The sequence below is a fragment of the Lynx rufus genome, unplaced genomic scaffold (assembly GCF_022079265.1).
Source record: "Lynx rufus isolate CCGP_SWC_20201006 ecotype Redwood Valley unplaced genomic scaffold, mLynRuf1.p SCAF_11, whole genome shotgun sequence".
Taxonomy (NCBI): Eukaryota; Metazoa; Chordata; class Mammalia; order Carnivora; family Felidae; genus Lynx; species Lynx rufus.
This window is the reverse complement of record NW_025814825.1, coordinates 56,399,042-56,409,104: the sequence shown is the minus strand read 5'-3', so window position 1 is coordinate 56,409,104 and position 10,063 is coordinate 56,399,042. Positions and strand designations below refer to the sequence as shown.

At 47.7% G+C, this 10,063-nt stretch overlaps 1 protein-coding gene across 1 annotated transcript; it reads left to right on the top strand.

Annotated features, from left to right (window-relative positions):
• The first annotated feature begins 7,063 nt into the window (after positions 1-7,063).
• Positions 7,064-8,176, top strand: PRLHR (prolactin releasing hormone receptor). Its single transcript, XM_047072775.1, has one exon. The coding sequence runs from the start codon at positions 7,064-7,066 to the stop codon at positions 8,174-8,176; it is 1,113 nt and encodes a 370-aa protein (XP_046928731.1).
• The last annotated feature ends 1,887 nt before the right edge of the window (positions 8,177-10,063 follow it).

Sequence of the window (10,063 nt, the reverse complement as noted above, 5' to 3'; positions counted from 1 at the left end):
ACATTTTTGGTTGTCACAATTGGGTATGTGTGCCCTACCTTCTAGAGGTAGAGTTCAGGGATGTTGCTAAACATTCTACAATGCCCAAGACAGTCCCCCCATGACACAGAATTACCTGATCCAATAGTGCCGAAGTGAGAAACGTTGGTATAGGTGTTGCTGTATTTCTTATATTTTGGAAACTAGTTTTATTTGGGGTTTTGTTTTTCATAAAGAGGAGCACAGTTATTTACATTTATTAGGGTAAGCTAAGTTAATATAACATATTCATAATACAACCTTAATTCTCTCACGTTTCTCTTGACATTCTCATTCAAAATGTTGAAGAATCAGGGCAGGGAATTAAGAGATCATAGGGGTCTCCTCATAGCTTTTGGTCTTTAAAATCAGTATCATTGCTATGAAAGACTGATAACAGAGGATGATGAGCATTTGTCATAACTTATGGTTACCATCATCTGCTTGTATTTGGAGAAATTCCTCGTTATCTTCCCAATGTGGAGGTCAGAACACAAATCCCCAGCACGCTTTGCAATTAAAGCTCAGGTTTGGGATCCTGGCTCTGCCACTCTGATGCACCTGAATGAGGTCATTCAAAAATGAATGACCTGGGCACCTGGGCGGTTCAGTCGGTTAAGCATCCGACTTCAGCTCAGGTAATGATCTCAGGGCTCGTGAGTTCAAGTCCCACATTGGGCTCTGTGCTGACAGCCTGGAGCCCAGAGCCTGCTTCAGATTCTGTCTCCCTCTCTCTGCCCCTCCCCCACTCACGCTCTGTCTCTCTCTCTCTCTCAAATATAAATAAACATTAAAAAATTAAAAAAAATGAATGACCTGAGGAAACGGGGCCCCATTTGTTGGACAGAGTGCAACAGAGGTGCCTGGCTTTTGGGAACAGTGATGGCTGCAAGATTGAGTTCCTAATGCAGAAGTGACATTGGTGGAGGAGACAGAAACAGTGGCTGCAAAACTGGACGGAGGGGAGTTGGGGAGGATGAGGTTTCCTCATCAGGGATGATTTGGGAAGCTTAGCCTTGAGGCTAATTGCCCAATCCTTCCAACAGCTTTGTGGGCTAGCTGCCATTCTTCTCTACTTACACCAGCCAGAGTGGGTTCTATTGTTTTTAAATCTTTTTTTCATGTTTATTTATTTATTTTGAGAAAGAGAGAAACCATGAGCAGGGGAGGGGCATAGAGAGAGGGAGAGAGATAATCCCAAGCACTGTCAGTGCAGAGCCCAACATGGGACCTCGGTCTCATGAACCTTAAGATCATGACCTGAGCCTCAGTCAAGAGCTGGACACTCAACCGAATGAACCATCCAGGTGCCCTGGTTCTATTGCTTGCAAAGAGGAACTCAGACTGACCCACGAACTTTATCAGCAGCAACGTTATTTGAAACCTAGAGTCCTTTCAAAAGATTCTTTTCTTTTGGTAATGGTGGGAGTTTTCAGTTTAAAACGAAAAGCAGAAGGTCCTTCTTTCCTGAAACCCTCTAGACGTGGGGCTTTAGGACTTTGGTAGCAGGTAAAAGTGCAGGCAGGTAGCTCTTTCCTGAGGGAGTCCTGTTTGGGGAACAGTACAGCTTCACACTCCAGGAGGTTAAAGAAAACCAGGAGGGTTGAGGCACCTCCCCCCCACCCCCCCAAGGGCAAGCAGATTAACTCTTTGTTTGCTGTGGCACAAGCTTTGCTTAGAGAAGCCTTTTATATTTTATTTCAATTTTATATGTTGATCACCTTTTCCGTAGGGGGGACAGTTTTATGTTTGTCTGCAAATGTCTTTTGCATTTATTTCTTTAAGTGTTTGGATAATAAAGAAACTTGTCCAGAGGTGGGTGTAGGGATAGATACAAGTGTGCCCATCTGTATGGAGGACTTCTGTGCTTCTCTCGATTCTTAATACCCTGGCTGCTAAGTCAAGGTCTTCTTTTTAGTTGAGTGGGTAAATCATGTACAAACCATTATTTTTTTTTAAAGTAAAGACACAGCTTTATAATGAGATGTACAGTCTGGAAAGAACTGGAAATCAAGTCTCAGAGGTGGCTAACTTCCTAAAGCCACAGGGTTTTTCAGTTTTATTTTATTTCCAAATTTTTATTTAAATTCTAGTTAGTTAACATATAGTGTAATATTGTTTTCAGGAGGAGAATTTAGTGGTTAATCACTTACATCTAACACCCAGTGCTCATCCCAACAAGTGCCCTCGTTAGGGTTTTTTCAGGCTTATGATTGAGTTTCCTAGAGTAGCACGTGGGATTGTTTCCATAGTCCTCTCAGCCAGCTAACTCTGTTCCTAGCTAATTTCTGCCCTAGACTGCAATCTCATTGAGGGCAGGAATATGTCTTACTCATCTCTCTGTCACTCGGGGCACCTGGTCCACACCTTCTCACACAGTGGATATATCACAGGTATTTGTTGATTAGCAGATTTCATCGTTCTCTTTTTTCAGGTGGCAGGGAAGAGTTTCCTACTCTACCCCAATTTCTCGTGTTACTCTGGGAACTCATCCACTCCTTTTCTGGGGAGCCCAGATTAAAACAGGGCAGAAGCAAGATGTGTGCCCCATAGGCCACTGCAGAAGACACAAGACTATTTGGGGCTCCCTTTCGATTTTGAACAGGCTGAGAAGAAAAACCCAGCCAAAGAAAGACTGTTCCTGGTCAGAATCATACCTTTTATGCCTCCACTCTGTTTGGGCAAAGCTGTGTTGGAGAACTTAAAGATGACTAGTGTGTGCGTGAAAAACTGGAAGTGATAATTGGTATGTCTGGAGTCTGTGATGAAAGGCACTTTCTCAAAGTGATCTAAGGGAAACATATGGGGTTTTTTTTCCACTTTACTGTATGATGTCATGTCAGTTCTCACACTGCTTGTCTCAGGTTTTTGTCTCTTGTAGGAGGCCAGCCCTGCTGTGCTGAGTTGGCCTCCAATCTGCTGCATGGCTCAGCCAGGTGGGAGCCTGCCTCTTGGAATACACACACAGGATAGGCTTAAGGGAGGAAACTCATTTCTGGGGGAGCATCTATTCTGTCACTGCCTGGACTTAGACAAGTGTCAAAAATTGCTGTTCCCCAATGAGTTATTAAAAAAAAAGATCTCTAGTGGCTTCTCCTATGGTTGGGCTAACTGCAGTGTATCAGCATGAATTTTCAGATCCCTTAACCAAGTTTTCCAGCATTCTAACTGCAGTCCTTATCTCTATTGTCTCTGTCTTCTGTTTTCTATATCCAGTTGCCTACTGCCATCATAAAGCATAATACCATCTCCTGAAGTTCATGCAGCCCAGAGTTTTGTCTCCTACATGGGGTATGAACAAGGGACATTTGGGGTGAGCCATAAAGATCTGTTTAACTTAAACGTAATAAGGTTAGGGTTGCAACACATTTGTTAGAGCTTCCTTTAATAAATCACAGTGGGGGAAGGGTTTCTGTATTTATTTAATCCCATTTGAATCTACTTGTATTTCCTGTGTGTGCAGGTACATCTGTCATTCATTCAGAGGCAGTAAAGTACAGAAATGGAGGACTTTGGCTCCAGGATCAGGTGCACCTAAGTTGAAGTTCCAGCCTCAATGCTCATTAGTTGTGCCATTACAGTTAGTTACTTAGCCTTGAAGAGCCAGTTTCCTCATCTATAAAATGGGTATAATAGTTTTGAGGTGATCAAATGGGACAATATATGCAGAGTACTTAACTTAGTGCCTGGTATGTGAAAGACCCTCAACAAACAGTGGCTATTTTTATCTGTTCAATCAAAAGAAACGGGTATTGGGTATCTGCTGGGCTCAGCATGTTGTAGGTAGCCATAAAGAGTTTATAGTCATGGCTGGTGGAGGCAGGGGGTAAAACACTTTCAAAGGTAGAAAGTAATAAAGGACAGAAAGATCACAAAAGGGAAAAGACTTTCAGGACAGGCTAATCTAAGAGTTGGGTCTTGTGGGATATGAAGGGTATGAGTGGAGATGAAGCAACCAGCATTCTGAAGAAAGGGAGCAAACCCTGAGAGAATTATTGAACAGGAATGGTGAGAACGTGTTAGCGTCCAGTTAGGCTTGCATATACATAGAGTTGGATAGAGGTGGGAGGCCAGACAAAAAAAAAAAAAAAAGGATCAGAATAGGAACGGGGTGCATGTTGATTGGAAATGCCATGCTAAAGGCCTCACCTTCCTTTGATGGGCCATTCAAAGCTTTTAAGGAAGAAGAGGTAATAAAATCTTGTGATTTGCTATCTACTATATGAAGTGTTATTTTTCCTCCAGTTGTCTTACCAAATTGTTTTTTATTGATGATCTCTCAGATTTCTGGAGCACTGTGAATACAGGAAATTCTGAACATTGGTATGATTTAATTGTGATGTCCTGGCTGAGAGAGAGAGACTAGTCTTAATTCCAGTGAAGACCAGAGAGAATAAAGATTTAAAGTGGGCTATTCTAGTCTACTTCTTTTTTACCTTCCAAATATTGACTGGACCAAAACTCTTACCAGATTTGATCTGGAATGGGGCAAATGACCAACTCTCTTGTCTGGATGGTGTCCCAATGGTGAACTTCCAAATGCTGACATTTGCATGCAAATATTGTCTTTTTATTATTTTTTAGTATTATGTATCAGTGATATCTACCAGAATGATGGCTCTAGTTATGGGTTTAACTACATCCCAAATCCTTTTTCACCTTCATTACTGCAATTTCCTCTTAAGATACTTTGATGTTTATTTACTTTTGAGAGACAGAGAGAGACAGAGTTTAAGTGGGAAAGGGGCCTAGAGTGAGAGGGAGACACAGAATCCAAAGCAGGCTCCAGACTCTGAGCTGTCAGCACAGAGCCCATCGAGGGGCTTGAACTCACAAACTGTGAGATCATGACCTGAACTGATAGTCAGATGCTTAACCAATTGAGCTATCCAGGCACCCTGTCCTCTTAAGATACTTTGAAGCAAAAGAGTGCCTCTGCTCTTGGGTTCATAAACCCCTGTTGGTGAACATGATGAGAAACATTACCAGATAAAGGATTAGGCAGGCAGAGACTGCATTTCATTTTGAGTTTTTTTTCTCCCCATATCATATTGGCTTTAGCTAAATTGATTACAACTCAGGGAGTGTGGGTTTGGAATAGATACAGTTGCATAAAATTGATTGCTTTTCTTCCGATGTTGACTTTTCCTCCTGTATGAGTGAGTCACTTGAATTTGCAAGGTGTACTAATTTTACTTCTTTCCAGCCTAATGGGGTATCTGCAGCTAGAGGACAAAGGACAAGAGCTTACCAGAAAGGGGACAAAGAGGGGATGAGACAGCTTCAAAGGAGGGAGGTTACAAAGCCTTCTTCTTTGACCCTCTCCCCCCTGTGGTCCAGGTTAATTTGCATATCAATGACGACTTAATACTACTAAAGGTTTTATGTAACTTTTAAGCTTCTCAAATGTTCATTACTTTTGTTATCCTAGTGGAAATCCTGCAATCACCAGTATTATTTTTAGTCCCAAAATGAGGTAAGGAGGCCTGGGGGTGTTTATGTAAGGAGGAAGAGGGTAGGGCCCCAGTTCAGGAACTTGCCTACTTACTGTCCTGGGAGAATCTGGCAGATAGGGGTAAGTCATGGTAGCTGAGAAAGAAAGAGCAAAAAGGGTGAGTAGGGGGGTTGTGGGGGCCAAGTATTGAACTGTGCCTGTGAAGGGTAACTGGCATGAGGGCAGCATTTTCTGACCTAGGGAGGTAAAAGCGTCGTCATTGGCACTAAGTCGGTGACCCATAGCAGGAGCACGTCACCACCTTCCCACCCCCAGAGACCCCAGTTTATCTGCCCCTCCTCCACCCTACTGTTCTCGGAGTCGGCAGCCCCGGTCCAGGAAGCAGGCAGCGAGGCTCTTAGAACCAGGCTAGGTCCCTTCTCTGAAAGCGCTGCACCAGAGAGGGGCGGGAACTCCTTAATCGTCCTCTCCCGGGGACCCACGCGCCGCCCCGCCGCATGCCGCGGGAGCTGTCCGCTGTTCTGAACTCTTTCTCCGAATGGCCGGATTCGCGGCTCTCCTGGCGCGCCGCAGTCTAAGGGAAGGGCTCAGTGGGTCCCGGGAAGGGCAAAGGCCGGAAGGTCTGCGGCAAGCTCCATCCAGGCTTTAAGTTTTATTTTATTTTTTAATTTTATTTTCAGGCTCTAAAATTTAAATCTCCGCAGGAACCTTCTACCCACTCTAGCCCAGACTCTAAGCAGGATCCAGCTCTTAAGGACCTCTTCACATCCTGTGGTGTTGCTCAATCCCTCACTCCACTTCTTCCCCTGCGCCTTCGCTGTTGAAACTACACCGGGTCGTAGCTCCCGCGAGCCTAGCGCTAGACGCCGCTCCTCTCTCCTCGTCCACTTCACCCTCCTCCAGAGCAGGACTCTCCCCAGGCGCAGCAAGCTCCTGCAGTCAAGATTCTCCCTCGTGCCTCGGACCCAGGTTTGTCGGCCCCTCCTTCCTTTTCTGTTTCCACCTGCTCCACTGTCCTTCTCTCTAGTTGTCTAAGCACCGAGTCGGGTGGTGCGCGCTCCGCCCCCATTTTCCATACAAGGGAGCGCTGGAGGGGGGGCGGGGCGGAGGGGAGGCGCTCCCAGTCCCTCTCAAAAACTGCGAGCCCACTGGGAACTCCTGAATCCGTTCAGCTCCCGCGGAGAAGCGAGAAGCCTGCATTGCCGTCGTGGGCTGAGGACAGCTAGGGGACAGCCAGGATTCGGCCCCTCTCTCCCCGTAGCGTTTTCCCGCCCGCCCAGCCCCACTCGCCAGGTAGGACCATGCTCCAGGGTCTGACCTGCGTGGACCGCGAAGGCTCTAAATTGAGTAGGAGGCGTTTAAATAATCTGCACATATGTGACCTAGCATAGATTTATTTTTACATGGGGTATGACCGCACTTTTGATTGTTGTTGTTGATTTATTTTGGCCAGTTATTCTAAAGGGAGTATTTGGGTAATTGAGGTGGGGGAGGGAGGCACGAATGGTGTAGGAGGGGTGGATGGACAATGGGAGGGGGTGGATGGACAATGGGAAGTGACAGACTTTGATTCTCTTTGGACAGGTGGTTATGGCCTCACTGCCGACTCAGGGTCCCCCGGTCCCTGACTTAGTTTCTGGGTTGCCACCGGCGGCCTCAACTCCTGCCAACCAGAGCACAGAGGCCTCAGCGGACAATGGGTCGGTGACTGGCCCAGGCGCTCAGGCTGTCACGCCTTTCCAAAGCCTGCAGCTGGTGCATCAGCTGAAAGGGCTGATCGTGCTGCTCTACAGCATCGTGGTGGTCGTGGGGCTGGTGGGCAACTGCCTGCTGGTGTTGGTGATCGCGCGGGTGCGTCGGCTGCACAACGTGACCAACTTCCTCATCGGCAACCTGGCCTTGTCCGACGTGCTCATGTGCACCGCCTGCGTGCCGCTCACGCTGGCCTACGCTTTCGAGCCACGCGGCTGGGTGTTCGGCGGCGGCCTGTGCCACCTTGTCTTCTTCCTGCAGCCCGTCACCGTCTACGTGTCGGTGTTCACTCTCACCACCATCGCGGTGGACCGCTACGTCGTGCTCGTGCACCCGCTGCGCAGGCGCATCTCGCTGCGCCTCAGCGCCTATGCGGTGCTGGCCATCTGGGCGCTGTCCGCGGTGCTGGCGCTGCCGGCCGCCATGCACACGTACCACGTCGAGCTCAAGCCGCACCGTGTGCGCCTCTGCGAGGAATTCTGGGGGTCGCAGGAGCGCCAGCGCCAGCTCTATGCTTGGGGGCTGCTTCTCGTCACCTACCTGCTCCCCCTGCTGGTCATCCTCCTGTCTTACGTCCGGGTGTCGGTGAAGCTACGGAACCGCGTGGTGCCAGGCTGCGTGACCCAGAGCCAGGCCGACTGGGACCGTGCGCGCCGCCGCCGCACCTTCTGTCTGCTGGTGGTGGTCGTGGTGGTGTTCGCCGTGTGCTGGCTGCCGCTGCACGTCTTCAACCTGCTGCGGGACCTCGACCCGCAAGCCATCGACCCTTACGCCTTTGGGTTAGTGCAGCTGCTCTGCCACTGGCTCGCCATGAGCTCAGCTTGCTACAACCCCTTTATTTACGCCTGGCTGCACGACAGCTTCCGTGAGGAGCTGCGCAAGCTCTTGCTTGCCTGGCCCCGCAAGATCGTGCCCCACGGCCAGAGCATGACAGTCAGCGTGGTCATCTGAGGCCACTGCACCGGGCCTTGGCTGGGGACCTCCATGTCCACTAGTCTCCGAGGGTGCCCACCTGAGGCCGGACTGGAGAGCTTATCCCCAGCGCCAGAGCAAATCCAATAGGTGACCAAACTTCCAGCCTAGCCCTCTTGTCCAGCTGTCTTGCTTTGTCCTTGTGTCTTTGTAAAATGTTGAGTGGGCTTTGGAGGGAGTCTTGTGCTTTGCTTGAAAGAGGCCAAGGAGGGGCGCCTGGGTGGCGCAGTCGGTTAAGCGTCCGACTTCAGCCAGGTCACGATCTCGCGGTCCGGGAGTTCGAGCCCCGCGTCAGGCTCTGGGCTGATGGCTCAGAGCCTGGAGCCTGTTTCCGATTCTGTGTCTCCCTCTCTCTCTGCCCCTCCCCCGTTCATGCTCTGTCTCTCTCTGTCCCAAAAATAAATAAACGTTGAAAAAAAAATTAAAAAAAAAAAAAGAAAGAGGCCAAGGAGAGGTGAGAGGATTTATTATTTCCTCCCTATGCCCTGAATGCCAAACAAAGCTCTTTCTCCTGGTTCATAACAGTATTTCAGAACCGTGGCTGTCTTCCTCACTTTCCCTTCTGCTTGCTCAATGGTGAGATGAAGGAACAATGGGGTTGGGATTTCAAATGGCTGCGCTGGGGTTGGTGAGGCTTTTTCCGGTTGCCTTTTAAAAAGGACTCAACTGAGCTAGAATACCTGATGTTGCTTAGTCAGTTTGAACCCATTAATTCCTAGGATTCCAGGGAAGTATTACAAGTCTGTATCTGGGATTTCAGCATTTCCTGAATAAGACTATTACACACCAAAAGGGTTTTACTTTTAATTTCACTTGAATTCATAGCGCAAAAACACTTAGAAGCCACCTTTTGATAGGTGGTTTCTAAGTGTTTTCCCTCCTCCTTGTCACCTAACTTCTATCTGAAAATGATAAGATGAATTAGTCAATGAAGAGATAAATAGGGATAAAGAAGAGAAGGTCCAGATCACTTAAGGAGGCATATAACTGAGGACAGACATCTATCTGGGTGTATGTTTGTGTATACACACCCAGTGTTTGCTACGAGGCAGGAACACAGATATTTGATTTTCTGAATACTCAATGTAAACCATGTTCGATAGCATTCTCTAATTGCTCAGTTGCAACAGATCAACAGCTGTCATCTGATTGCTCAGCACCTGCTCTGTGGTGACACACTTGGAACACAATCAACCCAGGATACAAGGATGGGGAGACATTTACTTAAGGCCAGAACAGAAAAACAAACTGCCACCAGACCACCATCAAATACTTAATTCTTTCCAGGGTTAGAGGGACAAGTGAAGACTGTTGGGCCATGAGACCAGGCTGATAACCCTCGTCTTAGCCTCCTGAGGATTCTGTAAATGAGGACAAGTACCCTGGACAAGGATCTTCACGTTGATGTTGGAGCAGTGACTGGACAGTGAGGGTGGGAGTTTTGTGAAGTGATACGTGCTATCCACCTGCCGGATCAGCCCCCGTGGCATATAGGACAGGAACTAGTGCAGGAACTGCAGCAACTCAGTTATCATCTCTAAGACTCCAGTACTGCCCTAGTTCACTATACAGTAGAATCAAGCTCTCTCCTTATCTTACTCTCTGAAATGGGCTCATTCATTCATTAAAGTGTGCCCTGAAAGGAAGGGAAAGAGGAGAAAGGCTTGGGGATGACAAGGATTAAGTCCCATTACTCCAATGCCAGCAGCCATGATGGGAGAGTAAGTATTTATGGTTGGGTTAGTTAGCAATATGAGTCTTTAGTAGTTATGTGGCTAGACCTTTCCCAGCATGGGGGAAGGCAGGAAAAGTCTGGCTTGGGAGAAAGGATAGGCAGGTTAACTTGGGAGATGCAGGTTACCTTTA